The sequence below is a fragment of the Cavia porcellus genome, unplaced genomic scaffold (assembly GCF_034190915.1).
Source record: "Cavia porcellus strain 051 isolate PalLab524CR breed Dunkin Hartley unplaced genomic scaffold, mCavPor4.1 scaffold_33, whole genome shotgun sequence".
Taxonomy (NCBI): domain Eukaryota; kingdom Metazoa; phylum Chordata; class Mammalia; order Rodentia; family Caviidae; genus Cavia; species Cavia porcellus.
Genome location: NW_026947516.1, coordinates 7,352,516 through 7,370,845, shown reverse-complemented (window position 1 = coordinate 7,370,845; position 18,330 = coordinate 7,352,516). Strand labels below are relative to the sequence as shown.

Below are 18,330 nucleotides of genomic sequence, written 5' to 3'. Positions count from 1 at the left end.
CCAGGAAGTCCCTGGGTTCAGAAGGAAATGGTGGAGCTTTTCAAGGGATCTGGGCCAGATCTCCTGTCTGCCCCCAGGGTCAAGGCTACCTGCTGGGTACAGGTCCCCATTCAGCTAGGAGTCAGCTACAGACTGGATCCCAGAGCAGGGTGCCTCTGCTTCCAAAGCGAGGATCCGTTAGCTGCCTGTGAGGCTGACAGAGGCAGCAACGAGGGAGGACCCAGCCAAGCTGCACTGTGACAAGGATCAGCAGGGCAGAGGACCTGGCATTCTGTCCCATCAGAAGGGACAGGAGAGCCTCCTTGGTTCCGCCCCATTCCAGAAAGCCCTCAAAACGCAAATCCTTAGGATTTGAAGAGGCTGAGCCTTTCGAAACACTAACAGTTTGGGGAAACACAGTATGACTCTTTCTGGGGCTTCCCTGAGTTTCTGCAAAGCCGCTTTGAGTCACTTTAGAATTGTGGAGTCTAAGGAAAATTACTCCAAATGTCGATGTACAAAATGGCTATTTCAATAGCTTATGATTACCAGATGAAGAGGAAAGCGTGAATTAGAAAACATTAGCTCATTGGATTTTTCAGATTCTGTGATGGCCCCACAGATGACATAACAACGTAATTTAGTCTCCCTGAATAAGCCCTCAGAGTGCTGTAAAACCAAATCTAAAATAAGCCGTTTAATGCACCATAGAGAATGCCCTGGTTCACGCTCAGTATCTGCAATAACCGTGGGTTGGTACATACCCTCCAAGGCCAAGTTTGTGGTCCCGCCTTCTTTCTGTTCCCACCAATGAATCGCAGATCGGACCTAGTCTGCCTCACAGACTCAGGATAAAACTCCCCAGGAAATGAAGATTTCAATTTCCAATTCCCACACAGAAACAGAAATGAGATAATGGGAAGGAGAAGTGTGTTCTCCTTTCAAATAACTCACATTAAAAAACAAGATTCCTTTTAAGCTAGGCATTCAACAATAAGACAAAGATGACTCTGTAACTCACTATGGCAATTCCGAACTAACTTAAAAAGTGTTAGCCCAATTTTGTGAACTCCTACTGTAAAACACAAGGATTTCCCAGTGTTCACTGTGGGTTTTTTTTTTTTTTTTCCTGGTACCGGGGATCAAACTCATGACCTCACATTTGCCAGGCAGGCACTTACGCTGCTGAGCTAAACCCCTGACCCTTTCACTGTGGTTTCTTGTTGGCATTCTACAGAAATTTTAAATCTGGCCAGAATTTTGATTGATGCCGTTACGCCAATAATCTCTAACCTAACACTATTGTGAGTTCATTGCTGTGGCTGAAAAATCCTTATGAGAACTGCTGTCCATTTAGAAACAGATATTGTAGTTCTGTAACTTGAGGAAACTGTGAGAGATGCGGGTGTTTTAATATGTAGGAGCACTGGAAGCAAAGATTTGTATCTGTTTCCTTAGCTAGGATGTCTTCATTAGAGTCCACTAAATGACAGTGAGGCACGAGCAGTCTTTGAATGCAGAAATATCTAAACCAGAAAATACCGCATTACTCACACAGCCCTCACCCTGGGGCTCAGAGCTCTGACTGTGCCAGCTGGAGGAGACCCCATCATCACAGCCTGTGAATGGCCAGTGAGTGGGCCAGTCCTGCAGCCCTGGACGCACTGCCCATAAAACAAACAGGCAAGAGCAAGCATTTTCATGGGTGAGGCTGAGCATACAGTCCCGAAGGGAGACGTAAGACTGTGACCAAGGCCAATAGAAGAACCACAACTCCATGAGCAGATGGACTTGAACACTAGCCCTGAGACCTGAGGGCAGAACACAGGGACACGTCTGGTTCCGGTGGACCCAAGCCCCACACTAGCCACATAAGCTGCCAGGCACACTCCCACATCCCAGTGGGCAGATGTGGCCCAGAGGCTGCATGGCTCCTTGGAAGCATTACGTGAATGTGGCCTTGGTCTGCACTGGGATTCCCCCAGAGCATCCCACCCCCCCTCTAAGAACCTCTGCCTGGAGGAGTGGGAAGGCAAGGGAAAGGAACCCAGGGCTGCAGCTCCTCTGCTGGGTTCCTGTGTAAGCCGAATCCCGAACCTAACAGGTCAGACAGGCAGCTGCCCACCGGGCCACTTGAGGATGAGCGGGAGACCAGTCTAAGGCTGCCAGTGGGCACTGCTGTGCTGTCACCAAGCAGAGGACCAGAAGCTCAGTTCCTGGGCCTCTGGCAGCTGCATCCGCCATGAGATCTGTGTCCCTGCTAAAGCAGATCAAGTGTTCCTTCAGCTGCTCTGGGCACTGGACTGTCTCTGTGCCTGCTGAGGGACCCTCCGTGTCTCCAGGAGCCACTGGGGCCATGCCTGATGTCTAGGGAAAATGAGCCCCCGCTTGCCTTACTTCTGCTGTTTACAAAAACAGGGCTTGCTCGTAAGTAAGCTGAGCCAGGGGTGATGGGGCAGGCCTGTAATCCCAGCACGCAGGAGGCTGAGGCAGGAGGATGGTTGTAAATTCGTGACCAGCCTGGGCTGCAAAGTGAGCTCAATGCCAGCCTGAATTGTGTAATGAGACCTTTTCTCAACCACAAACCAAGCAAAACTAAACTAAAAACAAGAAAATAAAAAACAAAAGTAAGCTGAAGTTGTGCCCTATTCACCCTATCTACGACCTGCTATGAGCTCTGAAGACCACCACGAGCTGCCTCATTCACAAAGACGCAGCATGTGCATGTGTGTGCACACGTGTGTATCCATGCATGCCTGTGTATGCATCTGCAACACATGAGCATCAGGAGAGCGAGGCTGGCCAGAGGCTCCCACCAATGAGCGAGCTGCGATTATGGGGAAGGGGGGCTTCCAGTCTGTGCCATCTCCACCTCAATATTGTATGGACTTGCACAGGGGAGGAAGGATCATATCCTGCTACAAAGGGGTTTCCCCTCTACTTGCTGCCTTACTTTCCCAGCCACAGTGATGAGTATCACGATGGGACAGAGTGTGTATCCCTGGACGACCACCTCCTGACCCTGTGTTGTGGGTGGGAGGGAATCTGAGATTCTCTAGTTCTGCCCCTTTGCAGCCCCTATGCTCACCCTGTGGTTTTGCTACCTCTGCTCTGCTGCAGGCTTCGTGGGTGAGTTGTGATCTAGGCCAGAATCACGCCAGGTGGTGCATGGAATCTGTTGGTCGTCCACGTGTGGACTGAAGGGGAGATTATACACACTGGTGCAGCTTATCAGCCTGCAGAGGGCCAGACTCCACTAACTGTGTGCACACAGCCGTTCTGATAACAGGGACTCCACTGCTGCAGAGGCCAAGATCACTCATCATCCTTGCCCGCTACCTGTACCCAGGAGCCCAAGGGGTCAGTGAGGGCCCAGCCCCATTCTGAAGGCCTGAGTGCCAGGGAGCCAGGCAGGACAAGGAGGTGGGGTGCTGCAGCTCATGCAGGGAGACAGGACTAAAGAGAGGCAGCCTTTCCCCCACCATCTCCCTGTCCTGTTTGGGAGCTCAGGGACGCCAAGGCAGGAAGCCCACTTGTAAGGGGCAGAGTAAGACTCTGGGAAGTGGCTCTGATCAGGCGTTTCCTGAACCCTGGGGCACCCCCTTTTGGTAGGTGCTAAGGATGCCATGATCATTAGCAGCCAGAACACCTGTTTTGTTCCCAGGTCCCCAAATTGGGGAGTCTGGCTTTGCTCACTAGAGAAGAGTGCTGCTTGCCTACTGGAACCTTGCAGGAGTTCTAGCTTCTGCACAAGCTGCCCCCTCTCTTCTGCTTGCACCATTCCTTGTCCCACAGGTCCTGCTGTCCCCAGCTCCTCTTCAGCTTTCCAGCAGGCTCTGTCAGAAGGCTCCACCCTAACCCCGGGCAAGGGCACCATCCTCACCACTGAGGCCCCAACTCTTGGTTGGGTTGACCACTTTTCAGCCCATGAACTCTGAGGTGCACTAGAAGACATCGAGGGGTTTTTGGGGGGAGCCAGGCCGGCTGAGGAGCACAGGGAGGGCTCAGGGGCCACCCTTGCTCCTGCCCTCTGTGCTCGGTCAGGATGGTCACTGTCCAGGCCACTGGACACTGGCCTGCCTCTCCTGCTGCGTGGTGCCCCATAATCTTACGGATGAGGAAAATGTGAGGAGAGAGTCAGAGCACGGGACTGGAGTCCTGATGCAGGAGGGAGGTGGAGGCATCATGTAGGACTGGGCTTGGCCACCTCCCAGTCAAGGACGGGAGGACAGAGTCAGGACAACAGGAAATCCAGGGAATGCCCTGCAGCGATGAGAGCATCTGCCTGGCTACTTCTGGTCCACAAAGCCTACCCGAAACGATTCCACAAAGAACCACATCCCCCGACCCACAGGATGGGTTTCCGTCAGGATCTGCCCAAAATACATAGTGGCAGGGCACAGATTTCATGGGCCGGATTTGTGAAAAAATCGTCTGATCTCATACATCAAGATTTAAAAAAAAAAAAAAGGGGTTGTAATGCTGTCCTGATTGGAAAACTCAGATGTTTCTGAAACAGAAGGGGCTCAAGAGATGGAGGGAGGAGAAAAAAGAGATCCAAAGAGGATGGAGAAGGAAAGAGACACGGGATGGATGTGGACCGGTTTCACGCTAGGCATCGCAGCACCTACTCATTAAAAGGAAATCCTAGGAAACTACTACTTTTCTGGAGGTCGAAAAGCCTGTCCACAGTTCGAAAGTGGTAGGTGTGGGGGCTGCTGCAGTTCACACATAGCCGTAAATGGGCAGGGAATGCCCTCCAGATTCCCCACCCCATAAGATCCCCTCTCTCGAAGGACACCCTCATGGGTCTGTGCTTTCCCAGAGGGTGGCTAGGCAGCTGACGCCAGTGGGGGCGGCCTGTCTGCTGGGGCCTCTAAGCCCCTCCCTGTCCGGTTTGCCCGGGGGCTGGACCAGTGGAGGAAGAGCTTCCTCTGGCATCGGTCAGCAGAAGACACACCTTCGCAGCCCAGTGGGTAGACACACAACCCCTGCAGCAGAGTTAGGCCAAGACAAGTCCCCACATCATAATTGGACATGATTTCCATGGCCACTGGTCCAAGCACACACTTCCCCATTGCCTCACAATCAGGCAGAGATAGGCCATGACTCTGCAGCAGAGTAATCAGGGGTCCTTCCCTGTGACAGGCCCTGTGGCCAGACAGGTCACAGCACTGTACTGGGATGGGGTAGGGTCCCCAGGGAACCTGCCACTGTGGCAGCTCTTCTGGTGACAGAGCCTTACACCACAGTGAATCAGCCCAGCCCTCCTAGCCTAGTCCAAGACTGCTCCGTCTTGCCCTGGGAAATACCATTGCCGCTGGACTGCAACTGATCCCTGCTGGGAGGCTGTAGGGGTGGCTTCAAGGAGGAAAGGAAGGACCAACAGTGAATGGATAACATGCCCTTCTTCCTGGGCGGCTGCTCCTGCGGACTCCTACAGCCACCACCAGGAGAGATTTTTCAGGAAGAAAACAACACATGGACCCAGGGATCCTATTCTCCCTCACAGCCAAAGAAGTCAAAGTAGTAAGTGAGCACAATCATCCCCATGCCAGGATGAGGACCAGGGTCACAGGAAGAGGGACAGAGAGGGCTGCCTGTGCAGGAGTGGGCAGGCCTGTCTCAGACAGAGGAGGACACAGGAGGGACTGACACAAAATCTCAAGGCGAGCCCTGTGAGAACCCCAAGCCGGGACTGTTTTGTTACTCCCATTGTGCGTACTCTACAACAAGAACCCCAGGGAAAGGGCGTTTCTGGGTCACAAGGTTTGGACGGCCTTTTGTTTCCACTCCTGGTGTTTGAGCCTGCACTTTCCTTGTGTTCCTCCCCAGCTCTGGGGGGGAATGTTGATTCCCGATCATCTGCCCCATCCTTACTCCCCTGAGCGTGTTGCAGGGGCATCTCTGGAACCCTGGCTCTGGGTGACCCAGCATCTCCCTTGTGACTTTGAGTTTCTCCTCCCCAGGGTTATCATGGCTTTTCCCCCAGAACCCTGGCTCTCTGCATGTTACAATCACATTCCTATCTAAATACACACCGCTAAGCAAGCGGTTGCATAGATATGATCACGCCATTGTTTTCCAAGGCAGACCTGCTATCTTTGCTAAGTACTAACTCCCAGGTGGGAAGCTAGTTAAAAGTTAAATACACACACACACACACACACACACACACACACACACACACACACAAATAAACTTGTTTAAAAATACGATCTATAGATTAAAAAAAAAGAATGAAATAAGTTGTCATGGTTTGTGTCTGTGGCCCCAGGCCTCATGAGTTTGCATTGTTCATTTGTGATGGTTCACTGTATAGTGCTTGGATTGATGGTGTCAGTGCTCCACCCACATAGGGGTGGAGCCAGGATGTGATGTAGTGGCAGGAAGAAGGTATGTCTTGCTCTTTGCCAGTTCCTTTTTGCTGTTTGCAGACACCATGAAAGGCAGCCCAGCCATGCCTGCCTGTCTTGGAGCCAACTGAGTGTGGACTGAAACCTCCAAAAACTGTAAGAAATAAACCTTTCTTTTCCCAAATTTGGGCTTCAGGTATTTTGTCTCAGCGACAAGTAAAAAGTAACTAAGACATAAGTCCTTTAACCTGTTGACCTGGAAGAGGTTAAAATAAGTGGTAGAGGCCCAGAGAGTGAAGTAAGGGAGTTGTGCAGGACCATGCTGTCTTTGAAGACTGGCTCTGGGCTAGGAGTTGCTCATGTTCTAGGATTTTCGATGACTGGTTCCTTTAAATGAGGTCATCACACCTCCAAGAGAAGTCCATAAAATATACTCATTTAGCAACCTGCTCGATGAGGCTGGACTAGCCAAGTGCAGCGTGGTGGACTTTCAAAACTGAGACTTATGTCTCAGGACACAGGGCAAGAACTGTACAAAGAAAACCAGTACAAGACCTGAGAGCAAAGGACATTTGTACATCCAGTACATTAAGCGTGCTTTGCACGCTGAAAAGCCTGAAAAGGACTCTAGGTCACAAAGTAAGCACGTTACTTGAAAAAAAAAAAAAAGGAAGATGACACAGGTAATTAAAATTAGAAATAAAAAGGAGAAATTACAAGCAGTACCACAGAAACAAGGCTTACAGTGCCATTTCGGGGCAGAATGGGTGCCCTCAAAATGGGTCACTTCCTAAGGCTGAACCATAAAGAAGCAGAGGATCCAAAGAAAGCTTGAAGCCCTAAGATTTAATGATGATAACGGTGATTTTTTTTGTCTTTTTCATTTTTATCGGTACCAGGGATCGAACTCACGACTGCCTGCTTGCAAGGCAGGCACTTATGCCACTTAGCTAAATCCCCAGCCCCGATAACGGTAATGTTTTGATGTTTTAGTTATTTTAGTTTTTCATTTTCTGGATCTACTGAGATGACAATGCACTTAGCAAACAAGGAATCGAAGTAAAGTAATAAAGGTCATATATACAAAGTTCACAGCTTACATCCTACTTAATGGAGAGACTAAAAGCTTTTCTCTAAGATTAGGAACAAGGTGAGATGTTCTGACCCAGTATTAGAAGTCCTCACTAGCAAAATTAGGCAAGAGAGATGATTTTATATCAGATCACACACCGGACTGTAAATCTAAAAAAGCAGTTTAGAAAAGTTAAAAGGAAAATTAAAAATCAGATGCATTTTTATACACAAAAAAATATAAATTTTCAAAGTAATTAACTGACATGATTCCACTCAAAATTACATAAAAAACTAATGTAGTATCTAGGCATAAACATATAAGAACTGAAAGATCTCTGAATTGAGATCACAAAAGATTGCTGCAAGAATCCAAAGAAGACACACGTAAAACAGAATAGAATATAAACAATAAAAACAATGAATGCAATAAGGAAAGTACAGAAAGGCGATAAAACAAAAATGTTCAAAATGTACAATAAATTGTGACATTACATAACATTAATTATCACAATGTAAATTACTTATTTTCACATTGTATGAAATCAGTCCCCAGACTCAATTGCTGATGCAGATAACAAAGCACATAAACATCAAGGAAAAAAATAGATTCCTATAAATGGAAAGACATCCTGCATCCGTGAGATTGCAAATCATAGTACTAGTAAGATCTTCACAGCATATGTTGCAGTCAGGCATTGTGAGGAGAACAATTACATTCAGGACACAATTTGTAATATTATTTTATGATGATCACCCAGAATTAAACAAAAGAAAGTGCAAGAAATCTGTCCACAACACTAAAGACCTAGAAAATTGAGCTGAGGGCCTGGATCCCACAGCAATGTCCTACAAGAGTCCAGCTGGGGGGCTGGAGGTTTAGCTCAGCGGCATAAGTGCCTGACTTGCAAGCAGGCAGTCGTGAGTTCGATCCCCAGTACCAATAAAAAGGAAAAAGACAAAAAAAAAGAGTCCAGCTGAAGTCCTGCAGCCCATCACAATGCCTCCCTTGAATTCTACTGGAGGCCTAGAGCCCAAGACGATGACTCATGCAAGGCAGTTTTATGGATCTGAACTGGGAAGGCCCAAAGGTCAGAGGTGGAACCTAGAAAGTCTATGCCAGTCAGGGGAAGAATCTGTGCCATTAGGTTGAGGGTTCTACACTGGAGCCAAGAAGCACACTCAGAATACAGACTAGGATTCCCCTGAAATCCATCCCGAGCCATCCCGAGCTCCTCCAATAATAATGGCCAAGTTCATGTCAGGGAAGCCAGGGTGACAAGCTCCTTGGAGAGAACCAATGGCTCCAAACAACAGCACCACTTAGGAAAATCTACGCCTTGCTCTTCTTCTCCACATCGCCTTTTATGCCCGAATCTTTCCTCAGGTGGGCCAGCCATACTCAGCACCACTCTGATTCAGTTCAGCTGACGCTAAGTTGACCCCCAGTTTTAATCCGTAACAGCATGTAAGGCAAACTATAAACTCAAGCAGTATGTATCAATGTCTCAGTAGAATTTTGATCAGATACAGTCAATTCTGTCTTGAAATTCATAGGGACTCCATCTACGGACAAGTGAAAACTGACAAGGAGCCCAAGACCACTTCAGTGTTTACAACAGAAAGTTTCTGCAAACTCTATAAAAAAAAAAGAAAGAAAAAGGCAGAGGTCATTGTTAATGGTGTATAAGGATTTAAAAGACATAGTAGTCTTATTGACATATTTAGTTTGAATTTAATATATACTGGTCTGCCCACTCATGCCAGATTTGAGGGCACAGACATCTTGACCCAAAAATAGCAGATTATACCATCGTAACTATCCTTACTTTCCTATTAACTTAAACTGAAATCCTACAATACTTATATTGTCTTACTGTGACTGATCTTAATTGAATCTGAATCATAAGACTATGGGTTGGCCATGGCTGATTTTATTTGAAATTGGTATGCTTGTTAGTATCAACCCTAAAAGTAGAGGCAACTACTCTGAGGATGACAAGATGTAAAGGATATCCATACTGGTATTAATTAGTAACAGCTCTCAAATCCTACAATGCTGTCAAAGTTAAGTTTTTATAAAAATAGGTGATACTATATTTAACTATAATAAGCCAGTATGGTGGTCAAATCTATAGAAAATAACAGAGAAAACATAGTAACTACAGAAGATCATCCATATTGTGGTCTTATATGTCTTATCCATTGCATGTTTTGCTAGGAAATTGTTTTGCTGTCTTGCTATGACTTGGTATTCCCTATAATACAGAGAGGATAGAAATATATGTAGAAATTCACACATGGGTTTTTTTTTTCTTCTTTTTAATTATTTACGGGAACAGATTATATAATGCAAGATGTAATGAACAGATACTCTGAGGAAGAGACGCTAAGAAACCCAAGGCTAATTTTGTAGCATTATGATAGAAATTCTAGCAATACTATTGTTCTCTGATTAGAATGACATTGGACTGGTTTCTTGAGTTCAATTTCAGCATATGTAGAGATGGGGACAGCTACCACAAAGAGAATGAGAGATGCGATGGTAGTTACTATTGTCTTCCCTAATTTGGAACTTGAGGACCTAAAAAGCCTCCAAGGATTTGGTTAGTTCTATAATATACAATAAGTATATAAGGTGGGTGAAGATGGGGACAATATTTGTAAGTAACTAGAGACAATTAGATAGACAATGAAGATCTCCAGTGGGCTTGCTGCGAAATCTGTATTTCTTTAAATTGTTTTTTTAACTGCTTTGTTCTGTTTTGATATGTTTAATCTTACCCTCTTTGAGATGTAAAACAAATGTGTAGGACTGATAACCATATTACTGAGCTCTTGTTCGATCATAGAGCAGAAGGGTTTGTAGTGTCACTTTATGAATGTCATTCTAAATACTTTAATTCTATAACATGAACAGCTATTTCTAAGATGACAATGTGTAACTTATCAACCAGCAATTTCTTACCGTTTGTTTTTCTGCAAGTTTGTATTATTTCTACCCTTTTTTATCTCCATGTATTCTTTTGTTTCCTTTTCTTTAAATAAAAAAAAAAAAAGAAAGTTTCTGCAAGTCAAAAGATCAATCACGGGACTGAAAAAAGTGACCTAGTGAATGTGCGATGGTGTTCCTAAATGACATTTCAAAACCATAAAGAGCCAGGCATGGTGGGACACACTGGTAACCCTAGCACTTTGTAAGCAGGGATAGGAGAACCATGAGCCTGAGACACACAGTGAGTGCTGAGGCCTAACAGGCACTGATGAGAAAAGGGAGAAACGAGCACTGCTAAGCTCTGCTACACACCAAATGGTGCAGGAGCTGCTGAGGTGGTGGGCCTCGGAGGTTTCTTCCAAAAGGTGTTTTTTTAACTCCAAGAGTTCAGGAGAACTGCTGTGTAACCACGCGAACTGAGTCAACACTCACAAACTCCTGCACGTTTAAATCAGGATGACGATGTTACGCTTGATGGGAAACATTTTGTTCTTATTTTACTGAAACCACAATTAAAACTGTATGAAGGGTCTGGCTGTGTTTCAATCAAGAGTCGCCATGACAACTTCCTGTGCAGACCCTGTGGATAGATAAAGGCATATAGATAAAGGTGCAGAGGGCGGTGTACCATGGAGCTGGTACTCACTGAGCCTGCGATGGAGACCTTGGGTTGTAGCAGATACAGAGAGAATAATCACAAGCTCTCTCTCTCTCTCTCTCTCTCTCTCTCTCTCTCTATCTCTTTCTGTGTGTGTGTGTGTGTGTGTGTGTGTGACATCCAAGGACAGACCGTGTGAAGCTCTTGCAGGAAAACTCTAATTCCCAGGAGCATTCACCTGGCAGGTTTGGAGATAATCGCTATCTACGTATAACTATAAATAATAACATGCATTTCAAAATTGTGTGTGCACAATATTAATATAATTTAAAACTAAAATTACCATTGTGAAGCACTGGTTTTTCCTCCCTGGGTATCAGGAATTCTAAAGACAGAAGACAGTATTCTCATTGTCATCCTAGGGGTGTATTTGAGAGCCCATTTTGAGTACTGTCTGACCTGAAGTGCAGGATGTCTGTCTTTCTCACTTTTAGCAGGAAGTATACTTTCTAATGGAACCAGGGTGAATCAGACTGCAGGAACGGAGCAGCTTCTCGGAGGAGACAACAGATACTGAGACAGGCATATTCCATGCAGGACTGGGGCAGTGAGGGTAGCTCAGTGGTAAGCTACTGCCCACCCTGTGTGAGACCTGGGTTCACTCTTCAGCACCCCCAAATAAATAGACAGACACAAAAACACTAAGCTGGTTATCTATGTGATACACAGGCATACTGAAAATAAACTAGGGCTGCAATGTTTTTTTATAATTAAACTCATATGGGGAGCTTTAGCTCCTTATCAATTTATTAAAGTTTGAATAACTGCTGGAATTTTAATTCTGTGTCTGATTTTGCAGAGGAAGAGGTGAAGCCACTTACTAGAGTGCCATATGAAGCAATTGTGACCTGAGTCCAATCTTCATCAAAAGTAAATATAGGGCTGTGGTGTGGCTCAGTAGTGGAGTGCCAGCCAGGGCTGGATTTGACCCCTTGTACCACAAAAACAAAAATCTACATTAAATAAAGTTCAGGTGATTTTTTCACCCCAGACATCTGTGCAACTGAAGTCTGTTCCTTTAAGCTGGTGGATTGAATCTTCATCCCCCAGGGCCAATGGAGATCTCACAGGTGCAGTCCTGAGACTTAGCAAGATGCAACAAGATAAACCACGCATTCTGGATTTTAAGAGATGTACAACACTCCAAATGCTGAGGCACGGGATGTGACAGAGGGAAGAAGAAGAGGAAGGAGGAAGGAGGGAGGAGGCAGGAGGAAGGGCAGGGAAGGGACAGAGGGCACAGAAAATATCTGGCATGAGCTCAGCGGTGGGGAACAGTGCCTGTAACTTCCCATGGCACTCCTCCACCAGCTCCTCCTTGCACATGGGGAGCTGCAGGTCGTCCATGATGACCTGGGAAGCTTCTAACACTGTCTTCCCCATCACCAGTGACTTCACGTCCCAGCCATACTGCTTCCCATAGCGACCGCAGATTTCTTGACACACCACTGAATACAGCCGCTCAGTATCTGCAGAGACAAAAACCAAGCACAAAAGATGAAGAGATTTTTAGAATACGGATCATACATAAAGTCTGTGTTAAGGCAGCATAAAATATATGGGGTAGTCTCTGGTCAGGAATGTGGAACATGTTTAAAGGTCCTGTTTGCTGAAAGGTGCCTAGGCCACCGCCTCCAGGAGGCTGGAATTCAAGTCTCTGCACCAATGACCTAGAAAAGTAGCCATCAGGAGAAAAATGAGATGTGGATGACTGTTCTTCTGTTCACATGAACATAATGGCCACGTGCACTTGAGATCACTGACTGCAACCCATGGCATTTGGCATCATCTTGAATTTGCAGGCAAGCTCAAGAAGATGCACCCAGGGTCTGGGGTGGCACCCACGTGATGACACCCAACTGCGAGGTGCTGGGACACGCACAGAGCTATGGCTTCCAGGTACGAAGACCGCACATGTACTATCACCATCACAGAAAGGCGCCAGGCTGGGCTGACGATGGGTTCCCAGCTTGGGTCACATGAGGAGGATATGTATGGTTTCCACAATATGGCTAACATGTCTGGGCTCCACTCTCCACATCCCCACAAGGTGCATACGCACAGCGCTAATACGACAACTGTGCAGAGAATTAAAGTCCAGGCAGTGCCCAGGGTCAGTCCTTCCAGTCTGGCTGACTAGTGGCAATCAACCAACCACGCATCAGTGTTGGAAACAAGTTGTGGAGACACTATTTCATGGTGTTCCACCCTAGCCATCACAGTTTACTATGGAGCACTGGCACCAGTATTACCAGTTATGGTTAATACTTCAGTCAGCATTAGTGACCCCTGAACAGCACTGGACGTGTATGTGTACAGCTGCCCATTTGGGTCACTCTAAGAAAGATTCCTGGAAAGGCATTGGGCAAGCAGTGTATGCCCATGAGATGCTAGTGTTTTATCTTCCACCTTCAGCATGGCTCTACAAGGTCAGCCCACCAAAAAGCTACCCAAGTGGCCAGCGAGAAGGCAAGACAAGTGACCAGTGAACACAGCAGCTTCAAGACCAGGTAAGCAGCGTGGAGCTGACCATGATCTCAAGGGCCCAGTGAAGGCACAAAGCTTGTGTGTGGAAGCCTCCTATCCAGGGTCTTTCCTGATGTTGGTTTCCTGGAGGCCCTGTCGTGGGCATTCTGCATACCCCAAAAGCAGAGGTGGGGTGGGTCACACACAACTAATGACAGAGTCACTGTACTTGTGTGATGGACACCCAACTCCTGCTCTGATTCTGTTCTAGCTTTGGCATTGAGGCCTTGACTTGGGTCAAGGACCCCCTTGTGGGATGGGTTGTGGAGCTACCCAGCTGGACCCCATGGTTCTCCAAAGAACTGAGTGACTTTGATGGCTTCCAACTGGACTTTCCAAGATGACATGGAAAAATGCAACAAGGGGTGTCTATAGCCTATCTTCTTTCTACACTCAGAGATGCAGTACGGACTCACACAGAGAAACCGTGGGCACTGTATATGCATGCTGTATATGCACATGAGGCATAGAAGCAGACTGGAGTTATTTATCAATATTCTATCAGCATTATGACGTTAATGGTATTGCCTCCAAGTTAACTTCAGTAGGTGGAGGTATATAAATGCAGACCATGCCTGTGTATGCATACAAGCATATATTTGAACCTATGTATTTACATGCTATAGACACATGTACTTAAGCACACGCATGAATGTACAGTATATTCATATGCATAATATGCACATAAACAATGGTGTTTACCTAGAAGTGCCTAAGTCCATTGTGGAAGTTGTCAAGAGTGCAGACCCTTATGGACAGAGACATGGTTTCAGCAGGTGTGAACCCTAAGACACCTGCTCTCCGCAGAGGCCAGTGCTGGGGGCCGTGTGGACCAGATGCAGGTACCAAGTGTCCAGTCCTCTCTAGTCCCTGGGATTCTGGTGCTGCTTGCTGGCCTGTGTGCTTGACCCTTTGCATCTTTCACACAGAAGGGTGAGGACACAGCAGGCTCTGATCATTGCCCTGTTTCCCATCCACTATTTTTTGCTGCTGTTGTGATTTTTGGGTTTGCAAATCCCTGCAGGAACCCAGGTGTAGGCAGTTTTGGCAAGTGGAGCTCTTCTGTACAGCCCTACACCTCTATCATCTGTGCATTTGAGGGGTGGGCTTGGGGTTCCTGCTTTGTTCCTGCCACCTCATACCTCAGGCATGGGGACACCCATATACAACAAACTGTGCTGGCTGAGCCCCTGGAGGGCAGAGCGCCCCATGCTGGTCTTGAGGCACGCTGCACCTGCTGCGGGATCTCTCCAGCTTTCCATTGGGAAGTGGGGCTGAGGCTGCCTCTTGGCCCCCCATCCCTGGTCACCTCAGCCCCTAGACACCTAGCCTGTCAAATGGACGTGTGTGTTCTGCAGTCACAGCAACAGAAAGACAGAAAGCTTTTCTTCTTTCCTGTGCATTTCATGGTGTGGTGCAAGTGCCAGCGGCTGCCTTGTCACGTCAATTTCGTCTTCAGCATTTTGACTATCTTCTTGTGTCTCTGCCACAGAGGCTGTATTTTACTGCAGGGCTGTAAATGAAGGACATCTCAGCCTCTCTACCCTTCTGGATCTTGGAAATTTTGACAGCGTGATTGTGATTGACAGGTTGGAGAAATCAATGACCTTTTATTGAGTACAAGAGACAGGGAGCCCAGGCTTGAAGAGGAGGCCTCCTGGGGTGGTGCGGAGCAGAAGCCGCTGTATGGATCGCAACCCGAGTAATGGGAGGTTTGCTGGGCCCACCCTGCACTCGGCTTCACTAGAGGACTCATCTCTTCTCTTCTGCAGTAGCAGGAGGGCTGAAAGAGCAGGCATACAGGGACGATCACCCACTAATGGGCACCGCTTTTAGTTCCCTCCTCGCGGAGAGGCAGAGAAATGGAGAAGGGCTCTCGGGGCAAGGAGACAGGCAGATTGGCAGCCAGGCAGTGCATTTTCCTTCCTCCAGCAGGTGAGGCAGAAGTGAGTGAGAAAAGCAAAGGAAGGATGAGGGGGGCCAGGTGGGAAGGCAGAGCAACGTAAAGGGAGGGAGAAGGGCGCCGAAGGAACCCCAGCTCCAAAGACACAAAAATAGCTGCATCCTTTAAGATGATTTAAATAGTGTTTATTTAAAGCTTAGAATGTCAGGGAGCTTTTAATTTAAAACAGAGCCGGAGGATTAAAAATCTGTAGGGGGACTACACAGACAGCTGCTTTTCCTCACCATTTAGATGGAAATCACCGAAAATCCTCCTTAGAATAAGGAAGGATCTAAACAGTAATTAAATTCCTCAGACCCAGTGACACAACAGAGCTGGTGGCGGCATACTGGAAATTAAAGGCACCATCTTTCCAAAGGGGGCGCGGAGCTGAAATAAAATACAAGGGCGCAAAAGTGCTGGGCAGATCTAGCCCATGTATATATATATGCCTTCTTCCCTGCTGAGCTTAAAGCCTTCATAAATTGCTTCTGTTTGCTCCACCAGGAAACCCAGATTTTGTTTTTGATAGGGTGTAGCGGGGGAAACCACGATGGACCTCAGGTGAGGACAGAAACCTGCGTGAAGGCAGAACTGCTTCTTGGCTGGCATGTGCGGGGCGCAGGTGGGTGCCTGGGGGGACCAGGTGAACCGTGGTGGTGGGAGGAGCCAGGAGGGAGGTGGAGGGGAAGGTAGGCACAGAACACTGCAGCCAGAGGCCAGGAAGCAACCACACATGATCAACACGAGTGGCAGGTGTGCCTCCAGGTGGATGACACATGTTCCAGATGCAGTGACTCCCTGCCCTGGAGGAACACTGGAGACCAATGCAACACACTCAGTGATGTCTTCTGCAGACTATCAACAGGTGCTGTCAGTGTGGATGCAACCAGGGACAGGCTGGGAAAAAGACACTGTCCTGCCCTGGGCGATTTTTTTGCTATGATTTTTCCCACATCGTGACTATTTACCTAGCATTTCAACCCTGTTAGGTGCTGATTTAGACAGGATTTAAAGGCCACTCCAGGAGGGAGTGCACTCTTTACATGGAAATACTATGCCCACATAAGAGGCTTGAGCGTCCCTGGACTGGGGTCTCCAAGGGGATCCTGGAACCAAGGGTGCATAGATAGTGAAGGAGGACCAGCAAGGGGGGCATTCCTAAAATGCTTGTTGAAGCTGCACTACAAATAAAACCAACACCCACAGTGTGTTTTGATGCACCTGAGCCTGCCCTTTTTCTAAGAGTTTCCAAAGAGCAGGTAGTAGGTAACGGGGAAGTGTGGGATAGAGGAGAACCAATACCCCAGGCTGCTCCTGCCAGGTGGTCCCCACTTCTGTTTCTCCCAGTGTGGAGGGGGCACAGCTATCAGCACACCCTGAGGTGGGAAGCGAGGTCCAATGCCTTGGGACCGAGATCTACAGAACCAGAGACTGGGCCGGACACAGGTGCTATGTGCCCTGCCCAAATGTCCAGAAAAGTGCAGGAAAGAGATCCGCTGAGCCAGGTGTGTCTCTCCTGCACACCCCAACATTCTGGACCCAGTGAGTTAATACACAGAAAAACGCTAACTAACCCCCAACTAAACCCACAGTTTCAATTTAATGTCCAGATTCACGAGTAGAAATAAAAACAACTGAGATGTCGCACTCACCCTGATTTTTACATGTTCCTTTACACCACATCCCATTATCACACACACACACACACACACACACACACACACACTCCTTTCCCATTTCCTCAACCCTGAATCAAATTTACGTTCATGTATTTGTGGTGAAAGCAAAATTTCTTAAATAAGAAAGCATAAAGTTGTCCCTTCCTTTCTAAAGTTAATTGCAATGAATGATTCCAATTAATTGGAGTTCTCAGTTAACCAAGATTAAGTAATGCTGCATCCAAAGAGATGTGAATCACAATCAGAGTTCCACGTGCTCATGGCCACAGGAATACCACTCCTTGGAAACAGATCCCAGTAAGATGGTTTCCATTTCAGAAAGGCGCCTTGGAAGATAAGCAGTAATACATTAATGGAACATACCTTAATGGAACATACTGTCTTTAAAGGGCTGGAGGACTGCTCCATCTCACTTAGACTCAAGGAAAGGAACATCTTCTTAGATCTGGGATCATTAGACCTGAAACAGTCGTGGCCCTTGGTGGCCTTGCTGGGAACTGGGAAGTTCACATACCTGCCATCTATGCATGGTCTCACATGGGATCCTCTTTCGCAGCTCCCTTTCGAACAGATACAAAGGGAAAATAAAGGCCCAGTTTTGAAACTTGATTGGTCAGTGACACAGCCATGTTGATAAGGGAAGTTTGGTTTATAGGAAATGGGAGCCTGGGCCTTGGCTGGAGAAAGGTTTGTGCTTTCCAAACAGATCTGTGGGCTGCTCTGCCTGACCTTTCCACAGCAGCTGGGGTTGTTTCTCAGCTCCCCCAACCCCAAAGGAAGCCAGAGTTTTGAAGGTCACCCTGAGCCACAGTCCTTAAGCATTGCTCCTTGCCCTCCTGACCCCATGTGGCTAGAGGTGGGAAGGCTTGATGTGCCTGCTAGTGTGGCAAAGGTGAGTCACCTACCTGGAGGACCCTGAGAGGCAGGTGGCCTCAAGGGGATGAAAGGCCTGACATCCGGCGCACCTTGACTATGGGGGTGCTGCTCTCAGGGAGCTGAAAGAACTGGCCGACAAAGCAGGGCACCCACACAGCTGGCTTGTGGAACACACGCGATTGTCTATCACAGGCCCTGAGTGGGAAGTGGACAGGAAAATGGGGTAGGTGGTAGGGCTGACCGAG

General features: G+C 47.4%; 1 protein-coding gene across 1 annotated transcript in view; it reads right to left on the bottom strand.

Annotated features, from left to right (window-relative positions):
* The window catches only part of LOC100736076 (pseudouridine-5'-phosphatase), a 32,285-nt gene extending 19,452 nt beyond the window's left edge, over nt 1-12,833 (bottom strand). The window contains 2 exon segments of the mRNA XM_063242749.1: nt 12,314-12,528; nt 12,824-12,833. Of these exon segments, the coding sequence (XP_063098819.1) occupies nt 12,314-12,528; nt 12,824-12,833 (225 nt within the window).
* Between the last annotated feature and the right edge of the window lie 5,497 nt (nt 12,834-18,330).